General features: G+C 43.5%; 1 protein-coding gene across 2 annotated transcripts in view; it reads left to right on the forward strand.

Moving 5' to 3' along the window:
• Window positions 1–15,025, forward strand: part of BLK (BLK proto-oncogene, Src family tyrosine kinase) — a 50,721-nt gene that overhangs the window by 23,957 nt on the left and 11,739 nt on the right. For both annotated transcript variants that reach the window (XM_019636126.1, XM_019636127.1), the window contains exons 2-6: window positions 7,126–7,234; window positions 9,816–9,867; window positions 11,701–11,794; window positions 12,798–12,896; window positions 14,054–14,157. In XM_019636126.1, the coding sequence (XP_019491671.1) occupies window positions 7,127–7,234; window positions 9,816–9,867; window positions 11,701–11,794; window positions 12,798–12,896; window positions 14,054–14,157 (457 nt within the window). In that variant the 5' untranslated portion in view covers window position 7,126. The remainder of the gene's footprint in view (window positions 1–7,125; window positions 7,235–9,815; window positions 9,868–11,700; window positions 11,795–12,797; window positions 12,897–14,053; window positions 14,158–15,025) is intronic.

A 15,025-nucleotide genomic window follows, 5' to 3' on the forward strand; every position in this document is an offset into this window, starting at 1 on the left:
CTTGGGGCCAACATAACCCTCCCTGCTCTGGCCAAAGTCTGCACAGGGGTCTGATCCAATCCAAAAAAACAGAAGTCCCCTCCCCCAACTTCCTCTCCTCTTGCTAACTGCACACATGCATACACCATGCGCACGCACATGTGCACACATGGGTTGCATGCACACACTTGTTTTGCCATGCATACACACACGTGCACATGTGCTCGCTCTCTCTCTCTCTCTCACACACACACACACACACACACACACACACAACTCACACCCTTCTCCCATTCACCCTTCACTGCTGGAAAAGAGGCCAGTGTCTCCTCAGTGCAGCAAAGCCACCTGGAGCCACCTGGGACCTGTGGTGTTGCACTTTCCTTTGGCATAGACTGCTGCGTTTCCTGGCTCCACCCAGCTGAAACTGCTAAAGTATCACAGTGAGGTGGCAGCCCTCACAGCAGACACAACTTTAGTTGTCCCCTGGCCTCCTGAGTAACTCTAGTCTCTAGTCAGAACCACTGGGGTGGAAGGACCTGTAGAGAACTTATATAAACCCATGGAAAATCATCTATATATACACTGCTAAAGAGCTGAAAAGCAAAGAAGTCTAAGTAACGGGTGATTTACTTTCAGGACTTTTACTTTCTGTCAAGTTATTTTAAATGTTCAATTACGTTGTTTAAGTGAACATAACTTTTGCTGAGGAAGTTTAAAATTGGTGGCAGTATTGCTAACTGGAGAAGGCTGGTTATTTGGGCAGGTACAGAAACAGGAGTCCAAGTCAGGGAAATCCTAGAAGCTTCTGCCTGCAGGAGGCTGGGATAGGTCAGGAAAAGCCTGATGCTCAGGCAACCCTGGCCGGCGTTTCAGTGGCCATTCTCAAAAACTGGGGCTAGCCCTGCTCCAGGCCTTATGCCCACTCTGTTGCTGGGCAAATCATTCACATTCTATTTTTACTTTTCTGCCTGTACCAGTAATACAGGCTTATTATTAAAGAACTTGAGGAACACATAAAATGATCAGAAAGTAGGTAAAAGTAATCTGAAGTCCTGTCACCTGAGATAAACAACATTAACATTTTAGGAAATATCTTTCTGGGGCACTGCTTTGCATTAACGTCCACCCACCCACCCACTCACCCACAATTTTTTTAACTTGCTCTTTTTATTTTTTTGCCTTCCACCTCTCTTTTCTGTCTCTACCTCCCCTGCCCATAACCAAAGTAAACAACTTTGTGTTCATCCTCCCAAACCTCTCTCCATGTAATATAAAAACATGTGTACATGCCTACATAAAGTTTTTTTTCTCATTCCTTAGTATTTCTATATATAGACTAACAGAATGTACTTCTTTGCATCTTGCTTTTTTCAACATAATGGCAAATTACAGAAAACCCTCTTAGCCTCACTGGTAAAGATCTAGCACATTCTTTTAAATAGTTGATTAATATTTTACTTTTAGGGTGCAGATTTATTCAACAACTCTCTGCTTGGTGAGGAATTACAAAGTTTTTTGTTTGTTTTTTGGGTTTTTTTGCGGCTACAACTATCATTGTAATTAACATTTTGATATCTCATATATTCTTATATAATGATGTTTTATTACTCTGTGAGACTCCCAGAAGTAGGATTGTAAATCAAAAGGTATGTATATTTTAACTTTTTAATAGAACTTGGAAGGTTGCTTTCTAAAAGGTCGTTAATAGTTTATATTTTATTTGTCAATAAATGTTTATTAAGCTTTTACACCTTGCCAAGCACAGCTTTAGCAGTTTAGATTCGATAACGTATAAAACAAAGATCTCAAACCTCATGGAGGTTTCATTATAGAAATGGAGTGAGGAAGAATTGATGAAATCACAGTAACTTTAATAAATACTTTTGTACCAGAAATGTAGGAAAACACAATTTTCCCTTGCTTTACTATCAACAATTGTTATTATCATTTCTTCCTTTTTTTTTCTTAATTTACCGATGTAATGTGATATTTTACTGTTATCTTAATTTGGATTTTTCCAATTGGTAATTTTAACATTTTTCACGTTTATTTAGCTGTTTGTATTTGTGTTGGATGAAATGCCTATTTATAATCTTTACATGTTTTTCTATTAAGTGGACTATATGCTAGACCCATACCTCTTGACAATGTCCATGAGCTCCGTGCATAGTACAAACAGTCACTTATCTGCCATATGCTTCACAAATCTTTCCCCTAATTTGTTGCTTATCTACTAACTTAATTATGGTTTATTTTACCATGTAATACCTTTAACGTTTATGAATTTATCTGTTTGTTGACTGTTTCTTTTAGCTTCTGGCTACTCTCTATCTTTGTCAATTCTTATTTCCAAATTCTGGCTGGGTCACATGTATTGTCTTCTAAATTTTATTCCAATTCAACTTTTTTATTTTTTATATTTTTCTTCAGTACACCTGGAATTTATCTTTTAATATGGTATGAGATAGGTGTTCAATTATATTTTGTTCTAGGTAGATAGCCATTTTCCCAATACCATTTATTGAAATAGACCCTCAATTCTCCACTGAATTAAAGTGCCACCTTTTACATATATGCAATTCCCAGGGCCGGCTGAGTGGCTCAGTTGGTTAAGAGCTCGCTCAAGAGTTTGAGCTCTGAGCAACAGCAGTTCAAGTCCCGGCCCGAGCTGAGCAGCTGCTGAGCTACCAACAGGTGGCAGGATGGCTCAGCTAAAAAAAAAAAAACGGACAAATACATATATGCAATTCCCATATGTACTAGAATCTGCTTGCACGCTTATTGTTTTGCTCCACTGGTTATATATCTAGCTTATTTAAATTTCATGCTGTTTTGATTACAGTCTTTTTTTTCATAATTTTAAAGTTAGGTTAAAACTTCATTCAGTCATAGAAACCTTCAAATAATTTTATCCAATTAAAAGTTGTAATTATTATTGAAACTACATTTAATTTATGTTAGAAACAGGAAAGAAGACATAATGAAAAGGAAAAGACATTAAAATAATTATAAGACAATACTACATAGAACTTTATAGCAACAAATTGGAAAATGTGGAGGTAATCAAAGATCTCCTATAAATCATATAAATCATCAAAATGGTGCAAGGGGGAGAAAAAAATGGGAACAGAAAAAAACCTGGATGTATCTGAACAGATAAATTCCAGTAGAAGTTGAAACTGTATTTATTTTATTTATTTATTTATTTATTTATTTATTTATTTATTTATTGTTGTTAGTTTCAGGTGTACAGAATATTGCAAGTTATCCTTTTCACCCTTCGCACAGAAACAACCCCCCGCCCCCATCTACTGCCCTCCCACCCCCGATGTCATGCTTATCTATTACAATTCCATTGACTCCATTCACACTCTCTACTCTGCGTCCCGTGACTATATGTATATATAATTATAGTTGACATACAATATTATTCAACATCAGCTTCAGAAATACAGTGCGGTGGTCAGGCCTCCACACCAACTATGAAGTGGTCTCCCTAACACGACATGAGTCCATCTGGCCCCCTAAAAAATATTTACAACCTTATTGATTATATTCCCCAGACTATCTTGTCTATCCCTGAGGCCATATTGTAGTTACCAATTTGTATTGTCTCATCCCTTCCCCTTCTCCTTCATCCCCACCCCCTCCCAACTAGCAACCCTGTTTTTCCTCTGTATCTCTGAGACTATTTCTGTTTACATTTCTCATTTATTCAGTTTTTTAGAATCCACGTATAAGTGAGATCATATGGTGTTTGTCTTTCTCTGACTGACTTATTTCACTTAGCATAATGTTCTCTAGTTCCAGCCATATTGTTGCAAATGGAAAAAAACCTATTTCCTTCTTCTTTATAGCCGAGTAATACTCCATTGTGTAAATGTACCACAGTTTCTTAATCCAGTTGTCTACCGGTGAAGGCTAGGTAGAACTCAGCCCCAAGAACGGATGACTTACCGTCTGAGTTCTACCTAGCCTTCACAGAACAGATAGTCTCAGTTATCAAACTATTGAAGACCATAGGGTAAGACAGAGAGCTCCCCAGTATGTGTTATGAAACCAGCATTATCTTAATGCTAATGCTTCATAGACAGATTCCACATGAGAACATAGATTCTCATTTTAAATAAAATATTAGCAAATAGGATTCATCCAAATATCAAAAAGACTAATTCACTGTAACCAAAAACCTTTTATTCCAAAATGCCAGGATGTTTTGATGTTAAAAAATTTATCATTATTCATTGTATCAACAAATTAAAGAAGAAAAACTGTCATATTAACAGATACTAAATAGGCACCTGATACAATTCAGTAGCCATTCCTAACTCTTTCACTGTGTTAATTGATTTCAAGTTTTTTTTCAAAATGTGTCAAAAATCCACAAAAAATAAAAGTTGATATTTTGATTATTTTATGCATTTAATAATATTTTGAGCTGCTTTATGCATAAATGACATTATTTTTATTTTAAACCTTTGTTATATGGTAATATAACTGAATTTTAGCAAAAAATACTCAAAACATACTAAGTGGTATCAATTAGATTTAAGTATAAATTAGAATTTAATGGTATTGATGACATAAAAAATTATTGCAAAATGTTACACGATATGGCATACAAAAAACATCTTTGTTGTTGATAGTGAAAGCCACAGGAAAACACATCTGAACATCTCAGCAAAAGAGGTAATACAAACCCATAATTCCTTATCCAAAATTCTGATACCCAAAAATCTCTGAAAACTCAAATGTTGACCTATAACTTTGGCACTATATTTCATCTGATGTTAAAGCTGATCTGAACTGGCATAAAGAAATTACTTAAATACAGAAAGTATTATTCTTTACAAATGTACAGTATCACAAATGTACATGTTCTGTAAACAAAGCATACTCAAAAAATTGTTGTTTTTTTGTTTGCTGCTATGGCTCTCTGTTCTATATTCAAAATTATTATACTCTTTTCTTTTTCATGGTGAGTTTGAGGAGAAATAATATGAGACATGTGCCTTCAGCTCTCTGGAAGAAAAGCATTATTGTGTTTTATTGAATTTAAGACACCACTGCTTGGAAGGCTAGCATTTATTTTATGTATCACTAAAAGAGAAAAGAAGAGATGTTACTAATTACCCTATGAACCATCATCAAGTGTAAGACACATTCCGGTTTCAGGGACATTAAAATGTGAGAAAGGTGCATCTCAGAATTGATGAAATACAGTGCATATGTCCAAAGGTAATCAGGAACCCACTACCGACCACACGGCCCATCAGACAAGAACAGGAACTCAAGGCCCTTTCCTCTATAAATGTCTGTGTCTTGAGGAGGGGACAGGCGTGAGGTGAAGGGTGGTGGTCTGGGGTCAGCCAGGATGCCAGAGTTGGCTCTGCATTGGTTAGTTGATCATGAACCAACTCTTCAACGTCTCAAAACTCAGTCCTGGGACATTAAAAATACCTACTTACACTTATTTTAGAGCAGCGGTTCTCAACCTTCGTAATGCCGTGACCCCTTAATACAGTTTCTCATGTTGTGGTGACCCCCAACCGTAAAATTACTTTCGTTGCTACTCTATAACTGTAATTTTGCTACTGTTATGAATCATAATGTAAATATCTTTTTGTTTTCCGATGGTCTTAGGCGANTGTATTTTATTTTAGTTTAATTCCATTATGGTCAGAAAACATACACTTTTTAAATCAAAGTAAAATTATTTTTGAAGTTCATAGAAATTTTAAATAAAATTAATGGAAAGTTAATTGACAAAAAGGCATACTGTACCAAACTAAATGCTTAAACATGATTAAAATTATGCTGTACACCTAAAATTAATACAAAACAATATTGAATGTTAACGGCAATTAAAAAATTTTAAAAGGGGCGAAAGAATGAAAGGGAATAAGAGGTTCAAATTTCCATATAAAATAAACTCATGGAGATGTAATGTACAGCATGGGGAATATAGTCAATAATATTGTGATAGCATGGTAAGGTGTCAGATGGTTGCTGGACTTATGGTGACCACTTCTTTAGGTATATGAATGGTGAACTATGGTGTACACTTGAAACTGATATAACGTTGTCTGTTAGCTATATTTTTTAATAAAAATCTTTTACAAAATGGTTAAAATAAATTTTGTTGTGTATTTTACTACAATAAAAAAAAAGCAGAAAAAAAATAACTGTTGGTTTGCAGATTTTGCTATGTAATAAAACACCAAATTTGAGAAGACAGTTTAAAAAGTCAATTAAGGGCAGGCTGAGTGGCTCAGTTGGTTAAGAGCTCGCTCAGGGGTGCGAGCTCTGAGCAACAGCAGTTCAAGGCCCGGCCCGAGCTGAGCAGCCACTGAGCTGCCAAAAGGTGGCAAGATGGCTCAGCTAAAAAAGAAAAAAAAAAAAAAATAGAGAGGGTTTATGACATTCTTGGTCAAGAGTAAGCCCTCCCTAAATAGCAGCCCCTGGAATGAGGGTGGTAATGGTGGTGGCCATGAATCTAGAATCTTGCCCATCTAGATTCTAGATGAATCTAGAAGCATCTTATGATTCTCTACCCAAGAAAAATCTTGACTATATTTCTCTCACCTCTAAAAATGTTTCCCCAATATTACTGAAGAAGCTGCAATTGATTGGCCTTAGCTGCCTGTACAATCTGTGTGCCCTAAATTTATAACATCTCACTTGAAAATCTGAGCTGGAAAGAACCTGAGACATGTTCTAACATGGGTCAAGAGAGGAAATGTGACTTTCCCAAGTGACACAGTCAGTGGCAAAAATGACAACTGTATTCCAGACCACCAGCCACATTGGTCAAACTCTTTCTAGGTGCCAAGACTCCCATCCCCAGGGGCCTGGTCACCCCAGCAGTTTCTGGCAGTTTCCTCAGGCCAAATGATCCCTGTGTCCTAAATCCAGTCATTTCTTCTCTTTGGGCCACTTCTTCCCGCTCTGGGAAAAAAGATGGATGCAAGTTTAGTTCACCCATTCTCCTTCTGACTCCATATTCTGACTCTGACCTTCACTACCCACTACTTCCACCCCATCTTTCTAATTGGCCACCCGGAAGAAGTTTGGGGGAGTTCTTCCATACAGAGGCTCTGAAGACCTACTCACATCGTCAATCTGCTGTGTGCTCTCTGACAGGATGGGAGTGGTGAGCAGCAAAAAGCAGGTCAAGGAGAAGGGCAACAGCCGATGGAGCCCTGTGAAGGTCAGCACCCAAAGCAAACAGCCCCCACCACTGCCGCCTCTGGTGAGTGATTGCTGATCCCAGCTGGAGAGGGAGGGACAGGAGGGAGAGCACAGAGCATGTGGGGCTCCGTGGGGGCTGCTCCTTGTCTCCAGCCAGCCCCAGCGCCATCTCTAGATAATTCAGGGCTCCGACAAATAGGCCCTCACCCCAGTTCACGTCGGTGTGGCACTATAGTAAAATGCTTAGCAGCCAGATTGCTGGAGTTAAAATCTATTAGCTGTGTCTTCAAAGTAGATTCCTTAACTGCCCTATGCCTCAGTTTCTGCATCTGTAAAATGGGTATAGTGAAACTGCCTTCCTGATAGGGATGTAACAATATGCCATATAGATACAAGTATGCAGTGCCATAACGTATTGACTTAAGCACCGGAATAGGCATGGTTAGCCCCATCACACAAGCACAGCCTTGAAGAGAAAATGAAATCAAAGAGGTCAGCTTGAGAAAAGGGTGTGGTGGGGAAGGGTCTAGGGCAGGGGTCAGCAAGCTTTTGAGATGGAAGAGCTGCCAGGGGTCAGCGAACTGCAACTCAAGAGCTGCAGGTTCTGAAGTAAAATTAAAAATGAAAATAAAACTATCATAGTTTCATAGATAAAATTTTTAAAGATATTATTCACATAATGGTGATTATGTAAAAATATATTTATGGCTCTCGAATAATTTTTAAATTGTTGTGAGGGACAGGATTGGCTCTTCCAGGGGTCGGCAAACTTTTGAGAAGGAATGTACCCCAAGAGCTGCATGTGGCTCTCAGGCCGCAGTTTGCCGACCCCTGGGCTACATTTAGCAACATCTGCTGCCCCCACCTCTACCCTGAAGCTCCTGGAAGTCAGTGCCCACTTCCTGGCATTGTGCCAACATTCTGAAGAGCTTCCTCCCTAATATGAGGTGTCCTAAGACTAGAGGGTGCTTATACTCACCTCCCAAGCTGGCCCTCAAGTGCTCATGGAACCTATCTCGCATTTCTGGTTTGTTTATAAGGCAGTTAGCAGACGATTGTGTCCCCCCTGCCTGGCCACATCCCCCTTTTGGTTTGGGGCAGTTGGAAGGCATGCCTGGACTCCCCTCTCCTGCTCTCTCTACTCTTACAGGCACACCCAACTGGTCATCACTTTACTCCAATCATGGCCTGATGGGGGTGGGGATTGCTACTCCCATTTTTTAGATAAACTAGGCATTTTATCTATCTATGTCTCAACTTAGTGCAGGGCTTGGCAGGTAACAATGAAGTGTTTGTTGAATGAATGAATGATAGAAGGGCCAACTCAAACTTAAACTGAGTAATTTCCCCCAAGTTACATGTTAGTAAGTAGTCGAGCCTGGAATGTTTTTACTTTCGAAATGTCATTTAATACATATTACTTATGGGAAAAAAATATAAATACTTATTATCCCACTACCCAATGATACTCAGTGTTGGCACTTCAGAGGTCTTACCTCCAGACCCTTTTTCTCTGTGTAATTTATATTATGTGTTTATATTTTCAATGGAACCATACTGTACATACCATTTTGCAAAACACTACTTCAAAATTGTGTTTAATAAATAGGGAATAGAAACAAAAAGATTCTTTATAGCACATATGTCAAGTTGAAAGAAGGAGAATAAAATGAACAGTGAGGACAGCCCCTCCCACCATCAGAAGTAGAAAGTGACTGGTCCCCCTAAAGCTGTCTGCTGTCCCCCCAGCCCAACCCCCTTATCTCAGGCACCGTTGTCCTAAATGTGTTTATCATTCCTTAATTTACAATTTTTGTATCATCACATATGTATATATTCCTGAACACTATTTAGTTAATTTTGCGTGTTGTAACTTTAAATCAATTGACTCCAACAGTGTGAATGCTTCTGAGAATTTGGTTTCAGATCTACCTGTGTCATGAGCTTCCTCCACGTGGATGCATAGATTACAGCTGCAGCTCAGTAACCGCCACCGCGGTGTAGGATTTCACTGCATGGCCATGCCCCGATTTTTCTGTTCTTCGGTCATGGGTCAGAAGAGTGATTTCCATCTTTTAAGAATTTTTATGTAAAAAAAAAGTATTATTATTTCTGCTGGGAGCATTCTTGTACATGTTTTCTGGTACACATATGCAAAAGTTTCTCTACAGCATATATACCTAGGAGTATTTTTGTTAAGTTTTAGGGAAATACGCTTTTCTTTTTCCTTAAGAACAAATATCCTTTTCATCATTTAATGGCAGAGCCATTATTTAATGGCAGCTTCATCATTTAATGGCAGAGCCAAGGTTTTAACCCAGGTGATCTTTCTTTCCCCGCCTCTCCATTCCACAGCTGCCTCTTACAAAGTTGGGTCATCCCCACATACCCCCCTCTCTAACTGTGTACACGGTCAGGGCAAAGGTGGCAGGTGGCCCGGGGTTGTGCGATATGGCACTGGGTGGAACCTGGGAAGTTGCGGCAGCTTGTATAGAATTTACCTGTGCAACCTTCTGTGCCAACAGAGCAGCTCCCCACAGGCCATCCAGCTGACACTCCCAGCATCTCACCCACTACCCACTGGGCCCTGCTCAGGCCCTGGGGCATTGAACTAATGCAGAGTGCTTGTGTTTCTGCTGTAGGTCATGTTTAACCACCTGGCTCCTGCACCTCCCGGTACAAACCCAGATCACGGTAAGAACGGGCTGCTTTGGAAGCTGAGGTTCCACAGGCCGCCTACCCAGGCCCCGGCTTCATGCAGTTAGATCAGGGGCTCGATTGGGAGAGCTGCCTGGAGAGGAGGGAGTGCAGGCCCTCCAGGGTCAGAGAGGAGAGGTTTGGGGAGAGCTGAGCCAGGAGCAGCTAGGAGTAAGGCGCAGCTCCCTCTCAGCGTCACCTGTCCTTGGGGGGCTCTCTAGACACCAAGTACCAGTTCCTATAGTGTACCTGAGCCTGAATGAGTTTGTTTGTTTTTTAAGGACTTGACAAACTATGAACGAGCACAAAAAGACAAGAGTTTCAGTAAATGCAAACAGCATCATCAAACCCAGGCTTTCCAAGATCTAACCGCCAACCTCAAAGAGTGAGGGCCCATGGCTCTGCGCCTTCCTCCTCAGCCCTCGGACAGCTCTGTGCAGATGCAGCACCTCTCTCCTACTTTCCCAGCCCACTTTCAAAAGCCCCCTGCTGACCTTCTAACCACCCACAGCCACCCTCCCTCGCCCCCAGGCTCCACTTCCTCTTTGGTGGGCGGGACTGTGGAGTGACATAACAAGTGACCTCAGCCTTCCTGAGGGAGGGGCTCACAGGATGGTGGCCTCGTTCAGAATTGCCTGACAGGAGAGCAGCACCCCCAGCATCCTCATAACCCATTTCCACACAGCACCAGGAAAGGTCTGCCTCAGCCATTAATTCACTCACACAATATGCATGAAGCAAACAGGACCCAGAGCCAGGCTCTGTCGAGAAGCTGTAAAATGAGTAAGACGTGGCTTTTCCCCCTGAAAGAGCTCAGTGTGTCAAACTCATGAGCAAAGTGCTGAATCCGGGTTAGTGACCTCACCTGTTCCTCTTATCCTGCTGGAGATCATGATTAACTACCATCAGAGACCATCCTTCACTTCCTGTGGTGGGGGAGCGGAGGGCTCATGTCTCCGGGAAAGAAGCCCAGAGGAAGGAAATAAACTAACTGCCTTTCACCCAAGAACTTGAATCTCAGAATGAGAGGGGGCCTCTGTCATTTATTTAAAAACCCCTCTTCCCACCAAGGGGATGTGACTAGCCCAAGACCATGCCACACATTAGTGATAAAGAAGAGTCATCTACTCCTGGAGAAGCTTGGTGGTCTCCAGGTGACCTTTTGTAGATGGGACTTGGCTCCCCAGAGCTGTGCAGAAAAGCACTTACAACTAGCAGTGGTGATTTGAAAGACAACATGCCAAGCTCTCTCCCCACCTCTGTTCCAGGGACACCCCCCCAACCCCAGCAAGTCAAGGGTACTACCAGCCAGAAGCACCATGCTGGCACCCTCCCTGGTCATGGTTACAGCTGCCATGTTCCAAGACCACTGCCTCTTTTGGAATAAAGGCAGGAAGAGGCAGGTGGGAAAGGGGAAGACAGAGGAAGCTGAAGTGTGCCCAAGGCAATAAGGGATTAACCAACACTGGTTCTCGAACTTGGGTCTGCGGCCATCATGTCCATGCAGGTGATCACCCTAGACCTTCGGGCTACCGGTTTCCTTACAGCCTTGTCCAGGCCTTAGGGCTTCTCGGTGAGGTCCAGAAGGGTAGACGGGATGGACCCTGAGGGGGAAGCTCATCCTTGCTCCCAGAAGCATGGTCAGGAGGTCAGCCTGCCAGACAAAAATGTCCCCTTCTGCATCGGTGAACGAGAAGGCTCACCACAACTTCCCCTGTCTCTTCCTGACCCTCTTAGTGGTCAGGCAATGGCTCAGGGCACAGATTTACCCGAGCCACCCCATCAGTCCAGTGGGCCCAGCAGTGGCCTTCTCTTCCTTGTTCCCTCTAGAGGATCATTTCGTGGTGGCGCTGTATGACTACATGGCAGTGAATGACCGTGACCTGCAGATGCTGAAGGGGGAGAAACTGCAGATCCTAAAGGAGTGAGTTTCCAGAATGTCATCCCATGGCAGAGGTCTCTGAGGCCCCCGTCACAGCAGGACTCCCACTCATCCGGCCATCTACCTCACCCCACTCCACCATGCCCTCCATGGCGGCCTCCAGAATATCATCTCCACTGCCCTGTCCCCCAGCCCTGTCACCCAACATTTTCTTATACTTGACCAAACCATCTTCTTCCCACCTGCCTTTCCAAAGTCTTCCTGATGAGGTGGCTTCCCGCTCTGTTGTCAAAATCCTACTGTTCCTCCAAAACCAACCTCTAACGTCACCTGCTCTGTGCAGCCCTCCCGACATCCACAGTACTTGCCTAACTGCTCCCTTACTACTTTGGGTTGGAGTCAGTTATGTCCATATTTGTTTCCCAGTCAAGATTTCACGTGGGATTCTACTTGTGAGATCAGCTATAGTTTATTTCCAGTGCTCCTTCTCAAAAAATCCTCCAAAATCTGCTTTCAAATGTCTGGCTTATCCTATAGAGTATTGAGAGTGTGCTTTTTTCCTAAAAGTCCTGCAATAACCTTGAGCCCAAACAACCAAAACCATGAACTTTTGTCCATTGATGGGCTGCCTGGTTCCTCTTTTTATCAGCAGCCTTCCTCCTGTTTTTATATTTCCACCCAATCCCAACTCACTCACTGCATTCTAAAAGATGTCCATTAATCAAGAGGAAGGCTACTCACTAAAAGACAGGGGCCATAGTGGGTTGGTCAGGCTGTCTGGACAAACTGTCCCCCAGAGGCTGTGTCATGCCCCCTTTCCCCCTAGACCAGGAACACCTTAGGCTTGTCAGATGCCCAGTGAGTTAGAAATAACCCAGTAAACCCCACTTCGCTGAGCAACTTGCATGAGTTCCCTCTCATCTGCCAGACTGTCTGCCTCTGTGAGCCTTTGGCCTCGTGGGGGTGAGACCATATTGCAGAGCTGCCCCACAGAGAGGCCCATAGGAGCTGCTATGCCATTTCTGTTTTTCCCTTCATCCCTCAGAACTGGAGACTGGTGGTTGGCCAAGTCTCTTGTCACGGGAAGAGAAGGCTACGTGCCCAGCAACTTTGTGGCCCAAGTAGAGACCCTGGAAGTGGAAAAGTAAGTGGACACACAGACAGCCCCTCAAAACAGAGGCGTGCTCACTGCTTCTGCTTTGCGGGCTGCTGTGCAGGGTGGGGCCAGGCAGTGGCTATAAAGTGAGCCCATGTGAACCCAGCACAGAGGGAGAAGGAAAGGGGCAGGGAACTGGAACTGCTGGGCAAGGCTTGTGTGCCATCCGAGGCAACGTTTCAATCGCTGTGATACTGAGGGAGTCAGTCGCTCCTCTGAGAGCACCTCACTCTTCGCATCTGTAAAATAAGAACCGTCCCTTTCCTGGCTTACCTGGATAGAAACATCCCTAACGTCCCATGGCCTTGCAAGCTAACAGTGAGGCACTGTGATTAGCTACCACTCCTCCAGTGTCTCCAGTGGGCAGGAGTCTGGGGTTCGGACATCATGGGGACTCACAGGATGGTGGCCTCATTCAAAATTGGCTAAGAGGAGATCAGCACCCCCAGCATCCTCAGAACCCATTTCCACACGGCACCAAAAGGTCTTCCTCATCCAGTCAAGGCCTCAGACATTAATTCACTCACACAGTATGCGTTACGCAACCAGAACCCAGAGCCCGGCTCTGTCCAAGGACTGGGAAGCTGTAAAATGAGTAGGCTCCTCCCCTGCAGGAGCTCACTCTGTCAAACTCATGGGCAAAGTGCTGGAACCAGTTTAGTCACCTCACCTGTGTCCCTCACCCAGTGATGGTCACCCTTGAGAGGGTTCCTCGTCCAGCACTCTGGGACATGTGCCCTTCCCTGGAACAGCATGCAGGGCCATGGGACATGTCCACACTGACCAGTCCATGCTCAGGGGGACATGGTGGGAATCGTACTCCAAGGAGGGTGTGCTCTGAGGGAAAGGGGTTGAATACCTTTTCCCAGAGCAAAATTAACAAAGACACCCCAAAAATATTCTCACTTCATTTCAAGTAAACAGTAAATCCATCACTGATGGAAAGAGGAAAGAAAATGGGGCAAAGGGACAGGGGTGTTTCATGTATCGAGATGCAGAAGCGCCGGCTCAGGGTTAACTTAAAACCGGGATCACTTATTATATTTCTTTGGGGGAGGAGGATAGCTTAGGAGGGAGGTTTGGATAAGACTATTTGGAGGAGCATGGCCACTCTCTGAGGCTTGCCTGCCTTTGTCCTTTTCCAGGTGGTTCTTCAGATCAATTAGCCGGAAAGATGCCGAGAGACAGCTTCTAGCTCCAATCAATAAGGCGGGCTCCTTTCTTATTAGAGAGAGTGAAACCAACAAAGGTAAGCGTGGGCGCCATGCTCCCCTCCCTGTGCAGCTCCCGGAAGCCCCCACCTGCGGCCTAGCTGCTGTGAGTGCAGCGGGAGGGGAATGCCAGCCAAGGGAGCCTGACAGCTTCCAGCCTGGTCTCCCTCCCAATTCAGGCCTGCAGTAACTGAGCTTGAGGCTGTACTTAGGAACCGTTCTCCCAATCACCCAGGCTAGAAAGGCACCCGGAGCTAGAGTTGGCCAGGCAGTTGGAGAGCTGCTACCACTCCAGGCTGACTTGCATCAACCGTGGGTCAGCAGGAGCACTGAAGCGGGTGGGGTCAGCAGACCGGGGTGTAACCCAGAGCCGCATTCTAGAATCAAAGGATTTGGGAACAGAAAGAATCCTTAGAGATAATATCAGCCGGAGGCTGTGACCTCAAACACTGACAGGAGCCTGGAAGGTAACAAGGTCGGGCAATGGCCTGCGGCTGGATAGAAAAGAAGGGGGCAGTGATTGTGGAGAACTGGAGGGACCCAGGGAGTCACTGAATGAGCAAAGCATTTCTGCCCCCACCCTCAGGCCGTTGGGTTTTCTCTTTCCCTTTCATAGTTTTCTCTCCTTCTTTCCTTCTTAAAGTCTTTTTGTTATAAAATATAAAACATGTATAAAAATGCATAAGTGATAAAGGAAAAGATGTAAATTATAATAATTATAAGCATAGAGTCATAGTAAGTAAACACCTGCGTAACCACAAGAGAGGGTACTCCTAACTCCTCCACTTGTGCCCGTTCCTGATTTAACCTCCCCCACCCCTCCACCCCCTGCCCCCCAGAGGTCACCACTATCCTGACTTAGGAAAACCCTTCTTTGCTTTTCTTTATGTTTTATCTGTTTTTCAG

The sequence above is a fragment of the Hipposideros armiger genome, unplaced genomic scaffold (assembly GCF_001890085.2).
Source record: "Hipposideros armiger isolate ML-2016 unplaced genomic scaffold, ASM189008v1 scaffold_27, whole genome shotgun sequence".
Lineage (NCBI taxonomy): Eukaryota > Metazoa > Chordata > Mammalia > Chiroptera > Hipposideridae > Hipposideros > Hipposideros armiger.